General features: G+C 45.6%; 1 protein-coding gene across 1 annotated transcript in view; it reads right to left on the bottom strand.

The window, feature by feature from the left end:
* ntng2b (netrin g2b) overlaps positions 1-15,218 on the bottom strand; it is a 41,277-nt gene that overhangs the window by 2,504 nt on the left and 23,555 nt on the right. The window contains exons 4-26 of the mRNA XM_029837605.1: positions 14,208-14,380; positions 13,215-13,244; positions 9,872-9,931; positions 9,060-9,311; positions 6,831-6,935; positions 6,670-6,756; positions 6,221-6,319; positions 6,054-6,146; positions 5,897-5,983; positions 5,709-5,792; positions 5,527-5,613; positions 5,369-5,416; positions 5,169-5,258; positions 4,756-4,848; positions 4,521-4,613; positions 4,352-4,453; positions 4,133-4,225; positions 3,971-4,054; positions 3,785-3,877; positions 3,625-3,702; positions 3,446-3,541; positions 2,087-2,161; positions 611-778 (exon numbers count right to left, since the gene is read on the bottom strand). Coding sequence (XP_029693465.1) covers positions 611-778; positions 2,087-2,161; positions 3,446-3,541; positions 3,625-3,702; positions 3,785-3,877; positions 3,971-4,054; positions 4,133-4,225; positions 4,352-4,453; positions 4,521-4,613; positions 4,756-4,848; positions 5,169-5,258; positions 5,369-5,416; positions 5,527-5,613; positions 5,709-5,792; positions 5,897-5,983; positions 6,054-6,146; positions 6,221-6,319; positions 6,670-6,756; positions 6,831-6,935; positions 9,060-9,311; positions 9,872-9,931; positions 13,215-13,244; positions 14,208-14,380 — 2,270 coding nt within the window. The remainder of the gene's footprint in view (positions 1-610; positions 779-2,086; positions 2,162-3,445; positions 3,542-3,624; positions 3,703-3,784; positions 3,878-3,970; positions 4,055-4,132; positions 4,226-4,351; positions 4,454-4,520; positions 4,614-4,755; positions 4,849-5,168; positions 5,259-5,368; positions 5,417-5,526; positions 5,614-5,708; positions 5,793-5,896; positions 5,984-6,053; positions 6,147-6,220; positions 6,320-6,669; positions 6,757-6,830; positions 6,936-9,059; positions 9,312-9,871; positions 9,932-13,214; positions 13,245-14,207; positions 14,381-15,218) is intronic.

The raw sequence follows: 15,218 nt of genomic DNA, 5'->3' as shown, positions 1-15,218 counted from the left end.
ATTGGTATTTTGAGCAGCGGAGGGAAATGCAAAAGCCCCTTTGTTGCGCTGCATAATTAAACAGCCTTCTGATCAATTCAAACGATCTATCGCACTCTTGTAAATACAGTCTGGCTGATTCCAGATTAGTGAAGCCCGCAGAGCTGCACACACATTGATGGAATCATTTTTTTCAGTGCCTTTTTATGTCAAATTAATTCAACGAAAAGGCATTTTATATCACTTAGATGAGTCTCAGAGCCAAAGATGCTCTGATCAGACAAATATAAACTATTTTGACTGCATCTTCGTGAATTTCTGTTTAGATCAGAGTGCTTGGGTCGAAAGCGTCTCAGTGTAACTGTGTTAAACGTGCGCTCAGATGCGTCAGGGTTTGTGCTCTTGCTCGAGGGATGCGGCCACGATCTGACACCGCACTCTGTAACACCTTACAGTCAGCCTCCAGGTGGATCCAAATGAACACTCGGCTTACCGTGACCTCTCGTTAGGGTGCGCTCACAGGAAATTTACTTTGCTCGGGCGCAAATTAGACTTAACGGTGGTCCAGGATGTTTGCATCATTATAACTTAGACACCTTTTCGTATTGGCGCTTTAAAGCAGCACACTGACCGATGCAGATGCTCTCGTCGTCCAGTTCAGCAGAAGCGTTGCGGTAGTATCCCAGCCTGCAGTGCTGGCAGTTCTGGCCCCTGGTGTTGTGCTTGCAGCTGACGCACGTGACGATGTTCAGGTAGTCGATGTAGCTGCAGCGGTTGGAGTGGCCGTAGCACTCGCAGTCTGAGAGGACACACACACACACACACACACACACCGGCACGTCAGCGCGGCCCAAAAGAGTCGGCGCCCTGAGCTCTGAATGTGTCTGAGCGTGTTTTATGACTCGACTTCCCGATTCTGTCCTGGCTCAATTAAGACAAAGCGCTCTCTGTCCGATCCTGCTGAGTCTGCTTCACTGGGCCACACTGATTGCTAATGGGAATTCTGCTATCTTCCGCATGTTTGTGCGTAAGCATCTAGGCGCGCGAGCGCAGGCATGTTAATTATGTTTGGGAATTTTAATTGCATTAACTGATGAGTAGATTATTACACACAGAAGGGGAAGAGGGAGTAGGTGTTTCCTCAGCAGGCTTGAAATCACTCTCACCCTCTTTAACTTTAACGGCCTCTCCTCGTTCGGTTTGGTCCTCGTTCCCGGCTTTTGCGTTTGGTTTCTGCTGCACAATGGGGGGTCCTGATTAAAATTTCTCTTTGTAAATCCTGAATTAACTGAGAGGATCCGGTTGCAGGTTTTGCTCTCCACGCTGGAGCGCTTGCTCAGTCGAGACCTTTAACTCTGATCTTCCCACAAGCCCGATATCTATTATTGTGCGGTGCTGCTGCTCTACATTTTCTCTACATTTATCTCAGCTCTGGCTGCACCTAATTAAGGTTTTATTAAGCTTTAGAAGTTGGTTGCAGTGGTGTGCTGCAAGGCATCGCTGTCCTCTAAAGAGGCATTTACCAGGCGGGTTTATGCAAATACACATTTAAATGCACACTAAAAAGTCGGAGTTTAGCTGTTTAATCAGCCATCACATTATTATTTTATTATTGTTTTGGTTGGTGATGCCAGCTGAATAATTAATGAGCTGGTTTAAAGGAAGAACACCATAAAGTGCCTCTCTCAGCACTGAGGGAGCCACGTTAGCAGAGCTGGAAAGGACTGACTAATTAAATATATATGTTCAATTACTCCACACACTAAAGAAACGGGAACATTGTCTCACAAATTGAAAGTTTGAGTTGCGATGGCATTTAATTGGTGTTTATCGAAAAAGAGCGAAAGTACAAATGCAAGAGTGGCAAACAAGCATCCGCGGGAACATTTGCAGTGGAAGGACTTACCTCGAACACGCAAATAGAACAAACAGAACCACAAAGAAGAGGAGCAAAGGGAAGAAATCAAGAGAGAGGGCAAACATAAAAGAGCGGAGGCCTTCTCCACAGGTTTTCTACTGTTGGCACCGATTGGCCGCTATAGCTACCACAAGGCTCTACCGGAGCAGCGTGTCTTCGGACCACGTGCTGCCTGCACCGGCCTCTTACCTGGAAAATCATCATATATGATCCCAAACAGCTCTCTGGCCTGCGGCTCTCCTGAGATCAAGAGTTTCAGAAGCCCTTGAGGGATGAAGGAATCGGTGTGAGAGTTGTCCACTGCATCGTTCGCTGCGCCGGTCCTCTATGGCGATAAACCTTAACACAGCTGCAGCGGACTAGCATGTAGGCTACCAGCACTACAGAGAAGGGGGTGGGGAGTCTTTTTGTTCTAAAAATCTGACACAAGCTTCACCTAGCTGTAGTAGTAGACATTTCCATGATTCTATTTGTAGCTTTGCACATGTTCTTAGTACTGATTTTATTTTAATAGCAGGGTGTTCAGGGGTTACCTCTCTTTTTCTGCCTTTCACCTTCTTCTTCCTGTTTGCCAAGATTGTGTTTTGGGGTTTCATGATGCCCTTGTTCCCCCTCAACGCTCTCAACGATGTGGTGCACTAAAAAGTGGCAACAATTCCTAAATGAACTTTTAGTGACATTGCACAGAAGCAGCTGTGTTACAACCAACATCAGCTGACTATTGTTTGAGCTAAATCTAGACTTGAATCTAAATCTACAGACTTTCCACAACACTAACCATCTATTGCATTGGTGTCACGGCAGCAAAACATATTACCTCTCTTTTCAGCTGTTCTTTCTCTACTCTCCTCCTCTTCCTCATGCCCAGGTGAGCCTGTAGTTTTATGGCCATGGTGCTCATGAACGTGTCCCTCAAAGTTATGAGAGGCTAAAATGCCACAGTCGTCATTGCAAACACCGAGAAAACGGACGCCATTTCTAAATAAATGTGGTACCTTTCGCTTTAGCTTCACCTCCTTCCTCCCTTTTCCTGCCGCCCTCAGACGCCGTTTTGCTGCCATGAGTCTCATGGGCGTGTCCACCAGTCTGGTGGGAGTCTGTCACCAGAGCACGAACAAAAATTCTCTCCTAAACATCACGGATCTGCACGCTGCGACCACACAAGGTCGACCAAAGTCACAGTTCCATATTAGCCTCCGTTACATCAAACAGGAGTTCCAGCTGCAGGTTTTTTTCCCCCGGTGAGAGAAACTGAATGTTTCATGAATGTTCTGTCTGTAGCTTTGAGGCTGAAGCTGGATGCGGTGCACTACATAGTCCACACACAGATGCTACAGGAAGAGTACAATGAGGTAATGACGAGGGACAGCGACCTAAACGCGACAGATGTCGGCGGAACGGGACAGAAAACCGTCTCTGCCTGAGAACAGAGCTGAGCTGGAGGGAAATAAGACAGCCCGCAGACGGAAATGAATAAAAGTTGTAGGAGAATCATGCTTGATGGGTTTCAGCTTTAACAACCAGCATTAATGCTACATGGAACAATACCTTCTCCTTCCTTATGCACGTGCTCCCCGTGTCCAGACAAGGTTCTCGTCACATGACCATGCATCTCGTGTAAATGCCCTTTGGATTCGTGGGAGACTGAAACACCACAGCTGCCATCAAACGAGGCCTACGCTAAAGTAAATCTGCACGCCATGACTACTGCATATGTACACATGTACCTTGATGCCCGTGGTTCTGCCCGTCGGGACTTGATTCATGCCCATGACCATGGCGTGGGTCTCCCTCTAAATGCTTGACTGGCACACCAAAGTAGTGACGTTACTGTAATGCCTGTTCATTTTTCTGCAAATGGGGCCATGACTATTGAAACTGCGGTACCTTTGCTTTCAACATTTGTTTCCTCCTTCACGTGTCCAGACGAGATTCTGTGGCCATGAGCCTCGTGCACATGTTTGTTAAGATTGTGAGCGACTGGAAAAACAAAAAAGTTGGCGTTATTTTGCCACGAGAGCGGTTTGATTTGCTGCTTTGCTATCCTTATCTGCGAAGCCGCTGCCTGGATACCTTTGTCCTGTTCCTTCCCGTGCTGGGACGGGCTGGTTTGGTGGCCTCTAGTCTGGTGTAAATGTCCCTCAGGCTTGTGGGACACTGAAATGCAGCATTTTAAAAACCTTTTTTCCCCTTTTATCCAGGATTGTAATGCAGCATCTGCCACAGGAAACATACCTTGATGGTTCTCCTGCTGTTTCTGTCCAGGGGAGGCTGGAGCTGCTCTGTGGGCATGACTTTCATGTTCATGCACCTCAGAATTGTGGAAGACTGAAGCACCGCAGCAGTCAAAAAAAATATTTCCGATGACATGAACTGCACCACAAACTCTGCCCTACTCCTCCGACTAAGGTGCGACGAACTCCAACCCAACACAATCAACCCTAAAAAAGATACTCTTCATCTGGGTGTCTCCCTCCTCTCCCCTTTCCTCCCCATGCTTCGGTGGGATTCTGTGGCCATGAGCATCAAGTGTTTGTTCCAGAAACATATGCAGGACTGACACACCACAGTCGTTAAAAGATAAGTGCACGCTCATCACTACTCCTACAGCATTCTGCTGTACCTTCACGCTCGTGCCCTTCGGCTTGGTCTTCGTGCTGAGATGAGGTTTTGTGTCCATGAGTCTCATGTCTGTGTCCGTCAGACTTATGGGAAACTGAAAAAGCACAATCGTGTTGCAAAATAAAAACATGCTGACTCATGTCTTCTGCGTTTTCTTGTTCTACGCATCGAATGCATATTTCTGTCCCTGCAGATTTAACATAATTACCTCGACAACTCCGCACCTAAGGATGTACCTTTATGCTCGAGTTCCTCCTCTTTCTCTCCGTGTGCAGATGCGCTTTCATGGCCACGAGTCCTGGGTTCATGTTCAAAAGACTTTTGCCAAACTAAGACATCAAAAACGTGATTGAAACAACACGTGGAAATATCCCAGGGGTAAGGTTTACGCTCTCTTCAGGAGAAAAAGAAAGAATAAATAAGCAGGCAAAGCCACGGCGCAGTAGCTTTCAGCCGGATTTCAGTTTCGGTGCCTCCCATTTTTGCTGCGAGTTGCCATTTTTAAGCGGTTCATCTACGTTGGGGCAGATTTCCACCCTTGCAGGAACAGCAACAACGACTGTACTACGGTTTCTACTGTCAGACACAATCAAACTACGATGGGAAGCTTTTCTAGACCCAACTAAAGCCTCTAAATCTGCAGATGTACCTCCATGTTTGCCGTCCTGCTCGTGGCTGCTGGACGGTGATGTTTTGTGGCCGTGGTTGTCGTGTCCGTGTTGCTGGGACTCATGGGAACCTGAAACAGCGGTTATGACTGAAATGCACCGATCAGGCTGTTCTGTGCCAGCCGATGCTGTTGTTGCTCTGAGCTACTGCTACGACTATGCTTTTAGGACCTGAATATACCTCTCTGCTCGTGTTTCTCCTCTTTATCTCCATGTGCAGGTGAGGGAACTGAAACACCAAAAAGGGCCTTTTTTTTAAAAAAAAAAAGATGTTTTACTGCTGATTGCTGTGATCGTGTTTAAACTGCTACAGTCAACAATTTAGGTACCTAAATATACCTTTATGTGCATGTTCATGTTTCAGCTGTGCAGAGGAGATTTCATGGCCAAGAGTCTCATGTTCATGTTCAAAAGACCGATGGGAAGCTGAAAATCCACAAACGATATTGAAACTACAAGCAAAAAAAAAGCTTATTTACAGTTCAATAATGCATAGCCATTGATTTAGAACCTAAATGTACCTTTATGTTCATGTTCCTCCTCATGTGTGGATGAAGATGTGTGGTCATGAGCTCCATGTCTGTGTTTCTCAGATTTATGGGAGACTGAAACCCCCCCCGTTGTGATTTTAAGTTACATTTTAAAATGAAAAACAAACAACACACTAATACTACAACACAACTCCATCCACTACAAATGATGGCATCACCTTCTCCCTCCTCTTCCTGTTTGTTCTCAGGAGAGACCGTTCTACGGCCATAAGATTCACGTGAATGTTCCTCTGATGTGTGGAACACTGCAACACAACACTTTTATCACGTTCTTCACACGTCAGGTATAACCACAAATACATGGATGTAATATACCTCCATGTGGCTCCTCGTGTCTTCTCTCCACATGCTCTGATGAGGTTTTGTGGCCATGAGCGTCATGCAAATGACTGTCAGACGTGTGCAAGTCTGACAAAGCACGGATCTTTTAGACAGATGACATTTACTTCATTTGAGGACAGAATCTACTCTATTTGTGGTACCTTTATGCTCCTTCACTTCCTTTTCCTCGCGATGCGCTATAGAAGTCAATGTTTTCTGCTCTGGCGTCTCATGTCCATGTACCTCAGACATTATTGCGACTCATAAAAAAATGAAAAAACAAACCTGTCATACTTCTCACACCACACGTAACCCACAGTGTGTAACCAGAGTGGCTCTTTGCCTCTGCTACATGTGGCAGACACCTTTCAGTTAGCATTTCTTTCATTTTATGCCCCTCTTCAGTTGAGGTTTTGTGGCCATGAATCTCATTAACACCGACGCACCACAAAATCCATTAAAATAACCAGAAATTCGGCATTTGTGCCCTAGATTTCTGCTGTATTTCTGAGATTGGGCATGTGTGAAATTTTGATTTTAGCCAGAAGTTCAGTCTCATTGTTCTGTGGCTTCTTAATGTTTCATTCAACCACACTGTATAAAAATATACCTTCATGCTCCTCCTTCATCCCGCCGTGCACGTGTGAGGCTTTGTGGACATGTGCGTCATGCTCGTGTCCCCCCAAGTTGTTGGAGACTGAAAACCATGACCGTCAATGACAGAGCGAAGAGCAGCAGCTGATGAGAAGATTGCTAGAGCTTGCTAGATACCTTCGTCTTCCGCTTCTTCTTGCTCCACCTCACTCTGCTCTCTGTGTTCAGAGGAGGTTTGATGACCTTGAGACGCATGCACGTGCCCTTCAAAGGTGTGGGAAACTGACAAATGGCTTCATCGGTGACATTAGCAGCAAAAGCATCTGAAAGCTTTACATCAGTCTCTCTTCATGCCAGTTTTTCAATAACTTCCTGCACCATAACAATAATTTTGATACAGTACTGTTTTCCCTAGGTTAGTTTTCTAATTTTTCTGATCTTAATTTCTTATTTTAAGTTACTTTACATGCGCTGTCCTCTGCAACCTGATCCCAGACGACTCTGTAATTGGGTGCCAACAGCAGGAGGTAAAGATTACTGATATGATTTGCCTGTTCCTTCTCATGTCCCTCAGAGACCTTGTTTTCCCTTTTCCCTCCCAGGTGCTGGATTGCTCCATCACAGGCTTCCGCCCTGAGCTCGGGAAAAAGCTGTGAAATTCTTGAAAAACAAACTCATTGCAGCAGTTTTTTCATCTCTGGTGTGAAATTAATGATGTGAGGTTTTCTGACTGGAGCTGAAGCCTTTTCCCCTCCATAACTGACTTTGCTTTTCTTTTCTGACTGTACGAGGCTTAAATGTGGACATCTGCAGCAACAGGGAGATCTATAGTGTGCTATATAGTGTTTCACCCTGCAAGACCCGGATCTAGTGCCTCTTCTTCCACGTGGTGAGTTTAAGCTCTCCCTTGGGTGCAGCAACATCTTTGGTGTGACACAACTTGTACTGGTGTACACTACGACTGAATTCACTGCATTTTGGAACGTAATCGAGAAGACAAAAGGACCATTTAGTTCTACCTCAGAGGAATCATTAAAGGCAAAAAGCTTAGTAGTCCCTTGTTTTTGGATCTCTTCTTAGTTCCCAACAAAAGAACATACAGTAGGGGGCAGTGACCTCACGGCTACGGCGAGCACAAATTAAAGTCTAATGTAAAAACTGTCCACTTTATTGATCCGTCTTCTGTTTACTACGACGAATGCACAATTCAGTAAATCAACACAGCCTCCACACACACATTAAGAATAAAAATACAAACAACTGATGACGCGAAGCAGCCACATCCCGCTTGTCATTGAGGGACTAATGATCGCCCGACCCCCGGAGAATTCCAAGCTGCGCGCTTCCATCTGTTTCCCCTTGAGGCGGCGAATAGCTCCAGCTATCCCACTTTAGAAGGAGGCATCCTGCAAGCAGCGTAGCTCCCTTGCGTAGCCTCCCCCCTTCAGGCTAACTCACGCCCACTCGCTCCCCTTCATCCCTCTCTACTCCTTTGGGCCCCATGTGAGACCGGATGCCAGGAGCTGTTCTCACAGCACTGTGGACCGTTTCACACAACATCATCATCACAGCAACCCCTACCTCGCCTCCACCTCTGGCCAGCTCCGATCCCACTAGACCTGCTCTCTTACACATCTGTCACGGTGGCTCACATGCACAGCTGTGTCGGAGAGAAAAAGAAAAACCAAAGGAAAAAAAACCCAAACTCTATCTAATCTCTTCTATTGTTACCCAGGATTTCGGAATCACGGCTGCCTGGAAGAGCGATGTGGCCTGGCAGTGAGCACAAAGGCATTTAATCTCAGTAACCTGTGCTGCTGGGGGGGGTGATTCCAATAGTTCTTGGCATTCGTCTCAATCAGCTCGGCCCTGACAACCACCTGACACCAGTGGCGAGCTTTCAGGGGTCCTGCCTTCTCTGAAGTGACTGAGAGGGAAAAGCCCCAAAAACTGGGTGATCCTTTTCTTAAAAAACCCCCAAAAAAACCAACTCAACACCTGTGACATGTGGATCGAGTCCAACTGCACTCTAATGAGTTCACATCTAGAAGGACGTTTAGAATTCTAACATATTTTCCCTCCGCTCCTTTCCCAGGTTTGACATGTCCATAGCTGGACAACAGGGGGCAGTAGACTCCACATTGCTAATTTATGATCGCTTGCTGTGAATTGATTGTCATTTGGCAAATATCTGACACATTACCAATGATAAATGACTTTTCTGGCAGCTGCTGTGGCAGGTAGAGCTGTGTGATAAATACAAAGCAACGTGGTAGCATTAATATTTTCCCCACATTTAACACCATGTCACTAGCTGGGTGTGAAAATGACCCCTTCTAGAGATGATCCCGTTCTCTACAGTTTATATTCTACATCTAACATCATCTAGGGCCCGCTGAGCCTTACCTCTATTATTATTCCTCAACTCTGAGTGTCTCTCCTCAGTTCCCATGAGGTTTGTATGAGGGTGGACATGAGAGGACTCATCGGTGATCGGCTGATGGCGATGATCTACAATGGAGTGGTGTGGGGTCTCCGTCGGGAGTGTGTGGGACTGATGTGAATGCTTATGGATGGTTTCAGAGTGTGTGAGTTCCTCTGGTGCCAGGGAATCTCTGTGATCCTCTGATGGATAGGAGGGCGAAGGATGGAGGATCGCTGCCGGACCAAAAACTGTGTCAGATTCTCAAATGGGTGCCAGCGGAGAGTGAGACAAATTACTCAGGGGCTACACATTTTTTTTTAAGCAAGGCTGAGCTGATTTCTACTGTTGCAAGTCTTCCAAAGGGAGAAGAGAAAATGTAAATGCAATGAGCAAGGATCGGGCTAAGACATTAGCATAAGAGATGCTGCCTCAGATTGTTTATACAAAGACAGAGCTCCCTTTTCCTAGCTGTTCCTCAGTTGTGTGGGTCTCTCTCTCTCTCTCTCTCTCTCTCTCTCTCTCTCTCTCTCTCTCTCTCTATCTGACACACAAGTACACACTCACACACACTGTCAGCAGACACAAGTGGGGACACACAAGTGAGGACACACAACGGAAGTGTGATTTCACACTGCTGAGACAGGCTAAACTAAAACTGATCCACAACCCTTCTGGTATTTAACCTGGGGGGGATGAGCGTACATGATGAACCCAGGCTAACTATCACAGGGTAAACAATAAAGAAAATACAATTAAACTAAGTGAAAAGGCCAACTCTTACTCATTTGCCTACCTTTGCTCAGATCAACGTGATGGTGGTTCAGAGAGCTGAAATGGGAGTTGCTGATGGACTCTGTGTGGAAAGAGTATCGGTGAAAAAAGGATTGAAACCCAGAGCCAGGACAAGGTCTTAGTCTTGTTTTCATCTGCTCAACAGTGCAATCAGTCACTGCTGCGACGCATCTAAGCTGATTCATAATCCTGTGACATGTGCCTGTCTGCATTGATGAGCACGCACACCCACACCCACCCCCACACACACACACACACACCCACACCCACCCATCCACCCACACACACACCCACACACACACACACACACACAAACGTGGCTTTAGCTTCATTTGGTTCATGGTCATCCCCTGCTCAGACACATTTCGGTGTCTTTTGTACAAATGCATTTGCATATAATCAGATCATTTGTCCGTTGCGCTAATGTGGCCGGAGGAACGATAACAATAATGTTTAATGCCATCTGTCTGCCTCAGCATTCCCATAATTTCTTATCAGGGTTCTGGACGTAGATTTAGCTTCACGCTAATGAAAGCATTTTGATTCAGGACAAGTTAACGTTCGGCGGCAACACTTAACGGCCGCGGAGCCAACGGTAGCGCGGGGGTTATTAATGCGTCACACGGTTTTCTAGACATGATCCTATTTCCCTGAGTCTGTGGCCGAGTTCATCCTTTACCAGTCCCACAATTCTGGGGCTTGGGTGACTGATCTAATGGAGCATGCTGGTCTGGGCTTGCACCCTGGGACCCTCTGCTGAATGAAAAAGATGGAGGAGGGTTAGATGAGGTTACGTTGGCTGGCAGAGGTATGAACGGGCTTCAGGATTTGGTTCCTTTGACCTTCCATCCACTTTGCCAAATGCCCATCTGTCCAGCTGTCCAATGGGATGCACGCTCCGTGGATCAGACTCCCTTGCCAATAGATCACTAATCCCCATCTGAGCATGCTCACCCACTTAACTGGGACACGGCATGATGAAGGGTGCAACTATGACACGCACCACAACCTGTAAGTCCCATGTAATATTTATATGGCTTACTTTCAAGGCATAGATCATTACCGGCCTTATTTAAAAATAAATATAATAAATGGATTCTTTTTTGAAATATAATGAACATACTGTCTGCAACGTAAGGATGATAGATTAGAAGCATGGCTTTCATGACCTCATATCGCCCAAAATGAAATAGTTTGTTGACATATTTGTGCGAAAACAGATGAGCGGAGCCTTAGATTACAGGTTATAATATTCAAAATGTAACCGTATTGTAGTGGGGGCAGCGTTATGTGAAATGAGACCTCAGATTCCACTGAGGATGAGGAGAGAATGGAGGTGATTTATGAGTTTGACTGAACTGCCTGACCTGTGCACGCACGCACGCACGCACGCACGCACGCACGCACGCACGCACGCACACTAGATTAAGCCAAGTTTACTGCTCTCTTTCAATGTCTGTCTTTAAGAATCTAGAATACAACGTAAATGCCTACAAAATCACTAAAACTGTAACAGCTTGTTCAATCATTCAGCATTTTAGTTGTTGATAACACGATTGTAAACAGCAAATCAAAAATTAAGAATAAATCCTGACTACAATGGCTGCACCGAGAAATCTGACGCTAATTTGAATAACAAAGCTTCAACGGTGAATATCAGCACGTCTAGAGCGACGCTTGTGTTCTCCACAGCCATCTTTAAAAAGTTATGAAGGCTGTTTATATAACCTTAACGCTTCTGTCAGCCCGTTCTAAATCACAGCTAATCAGTGATTTCCCCACTGATGTCAGCCGAACAGCAAAAGTGCTGCGCTGTTCAACAACCGCCCTTAATGGATTTCCTTCTTATGTAAAAAAAAAATTCTGATGACATCACTGCGGTGCTAAAATCCTGACCCGCCCACATCTTAAGTGCTTTTCTGCTGGACGTGAAGCGTTGAGCTTCCTATCGAGATGGCAGGTCTAAGTTTAGCATGAGGGCGTGCCGGGGTTTGACTCCCACTACTGTACACCCATTCGGAACAAATAAACTTTGAAAGGCCATATAGTGAAAAATAAAAATAAAAATAAAAACGTCACAAATCGGAATCTCATACAGGATTTCCAGAAGGTACATTGGCGTGAAATGACCTTATACACTAAAAGTGGTTTATCAATAGTTATAAGTGTGGCTGGATCTGGTGGAACTGCTGTTCCTAAACTAAAATGGCTACAAAACAGAGAAGATTTCTAACATTTCTCTGATATGGAGGCGATCTAGATGAAAGTCTCAGTGCTCATCACTTTCTATCTCTGGGTATGTCTAAATGGGGGTCTAATCTACATCTGCACACCTTCCTGGTGGGCTCCAGAGGGCTTGTGAGGAACATCTGGTAAGGCTTCTGATACGTGGGAGATGGAGTCTTCAGCTTGTCCCTCAGGTTCCCCCTTAGCCTCGGCCTCCGATTCAACTTCAACATCACCCCCTCCTTCGCCTCCAGCTATAACATGATCCTCTGTCTCCTCATCGGCTTCAAAAGTTAAAAGGTAAAAAAAAAAGAAAAATCAGAATAACCCGCAATCTGAATCTGTGCCTGCTTAAATCCGAACCAAAGACTATCACACTGTCAACAAGCAATCATTTTCTGCTAAATCCTCCAGAACTGCACAATTGCCTCCAATTGATAGGGGGGACGTCTCAATTCAGACCTCTGCAGTGCAGTCCAAATGCTCGGGCTAACAAAGCATCAGCCTTTCACTGTCCAGCCTTGTGGAGCAAAGCCCAGTGCTGTCAGGGTTGATGTTGCCACTTTGCCGATCGTTTCTGTCTAACAGCTCAGAGACTGAGAGCCTCTCCACAGAGAGAATCCCTAATCAAATTTCCCCTTTATTCCCGCCTCCCCGAGCTCCTCGCACAGAATCACACTGCATTACAACACGCTAACATATGCCCACATTCTTCTCTGCCGTCCCTCTCTTCCTCCGCTCACTTTCATGCTCCGTCCTTGGCCATCCCTCGCTCATCTTCTTTAATCCATCAACTGTACTCGCCTTTTATTCTAAATACGATGCAAAACTGAAAAAAATAATAAAATCAACTCTGTGGAAGAATTCCTCCTGCGCGGGCTAGCGCGGTGTTGCTGTGATGAAAGGACGTGGCAACAGAGAGGCCTATGAATAATGAAGCACATGTGGCCTTGCGCAGAGAGAGAGGAGAGGCATGCGTGAAGAGGGATGACTGGCTGGACGGCCAGCTGAGCAGCAGGCGGGTGGAAATGTGAATTTCCCAAAACGACCAAAAATGACAGAGGCAGTTTGAGAGGGGAAACAACAGCACTTGTGCTCAGCTTATGATCATTACTTACTGGAACCGGAGGGGGACCCGGCAATTGTACCTGAAAGAGAATACAAAAAAGGAGAGGAGATGAGAGTTTATTTATGCTGTTGCCTGAAGACTCGACTCTTTCTCATTCATCTGACTCAGGTGGCAGAGAGATCTCCACAGCTGCTCTGCAAAACGAGGGTGACTTCCCCTCCTTTTCTAACCTGCTAATCCTCCCCAAAGCTTCGCAGCGTGCTCATCATATATGTATTCGCGGGGCACATCAGCACATGGCAACACTTTTTTCTTCAAATTTTATTGGTACTTATTTATTTATACTCAGTCTGGCTCTTGTAATACATTCTGAAAGAGACCAAATATGTCTTTGCATGTGTGCGTGTTGAAAACATTTGCCTTTTTCAGTTCCATTAATAGGATTCAGGGGGTCCAAATGGGTGGTTATGCAACCCCATGATGTGCATCTATACACCAGACTGGGACTGGGAAAAGTTGAGCCTGCAACATGTGCATATACGGTTGTTTTTGAGAAGTTTTTTCTTAGGTTTGCTCAGGATTGGAGTCTATTAATGCCACTGAAGTCAGAGAAGACAAGGGCGGAATAAGAATGACATGGAGGTCGGGGAATTTGAACAAAAAAGCACAGAAAAAAAGGTGAAAGGACTTTGATTTATTGAATCATTTAGTGAGCTGCTGAGATGCTGGCAGATGAACTCCATCGTTTGTGTTTTTTGCTGTATCCCTCATCTCAAGGTCTTTAGATTTAACTAAATAGTCCGCTCATTGTATCTTATTTACTCTTCAAATATGAATGATTCTAGCAATTCCCTCCTATCTCTGTCCAGGAGAACTGAGATTTGCAAATGTGAAACTGAAATATATTCCCAAACAGGGTAGAAGCATGAAATTACTCATATAAATTAAAGATAAACAGTGCTTTCCCTGCAGCCTGATTGCATCTCTCACGCTGTCCATCTTTATTGACAGGCTTTGCTACAGCCAGATTCCGGATACGTACAGCTGTTGGGGGTCCCGTTGGGCGTTGGCAGGTAGGAACCAGCTTTCCAGGATTTGGCTTTGAAGCCCTTCCTGCAGCGCTGGCAGTCCTGGCCAGTGGTGTTGTGTTCACACTGGCACTGGAGGGTCCCGTCCTGTAGCAGGCACTGGGAGGCGTGGAGGTTACACTTACACCTTCAAACAAAAATAGATGACATAGGTGAGCGGTGGGCGGAAGTTGGCAGATTAAAAATGCCATCAGGCGCTAACGATGCTGGATAAGTGTTTTTACACCAGGAAAACGCTGACGGCCGATGGCCTTGTTGTGAGACAACAAGCCTGCGAGTGAGCGGAACTAAAACAATAAGAGGAAAATAGGATGAAACATTGTCCAACATTTGTGTTTTGCACTAATGGTCAAATTAAATAATACATTTGAATTATGCAGAAATGGGTAAATATAAAAAACATATATTTTTTGTTACGACGGACTTGATTAACTTTTGTTACGGCTCCAGAAGGGTTTTAATGGTCTTTCAAGTAGCAGGTTTTTGATGACACTGATGCATTTTTGAGATTTTCCAATAGTTTATATATGAACAGCGACATCTTGTCACACAAGAATAATCCAGTAAAGCATCAGTTTAAGACGTGTGGAGGCTGCCTTCGCTCTCTCCTCACTCAACCAGTTTAAATGTGAGCGTGAGTGTGAATATTGCATAAATCTGCGGGCCCGTGCACAGTATGACCTCAGCAGAGGTTAAAGCCCCTTTGGGCTGCTCCAGAAGCCCAAGTTCTGCTGGGAAGGAAATGGGGATCGGGAGGACGCTCCGCAGCCACGACTTCAAATTACTGCCTTTTCCAGATGAGCGGCTGGACCCCAATTCAGTTTGTTCCACTGGAGTGCACAGCCATTCGTCTGCATCAAATATTCAAAGAATGTCCTCTGTAGTTTGGCAAAAGGAATTTTCCTTCCTCAGCCTAATCCGCACTTTCCCATCAGGTTGTTTGTTTTATGCAAAGTGGCAATCGG

Source organism: Takifugu rubripes, chromosome 6, assembly GCF_901000725.2.
Source record: "Takifugu rubripes chromosome 6, fTakRub1.2, whole genome shotgun sequence".
Classification (NCBI taxonomy): domain Eukaryota; kingdom Metazoa; phylum Chordata; class Actinopteri; order Tetraodontiformes; family Tetraodontidae; genus Takifugu; species Takifugu rubripes.
The sequence above is the reverse complement of the archived record's forward strand: the minus strand, read 5'-3'. Positions and strand labels throughout refer to the sequence as shown.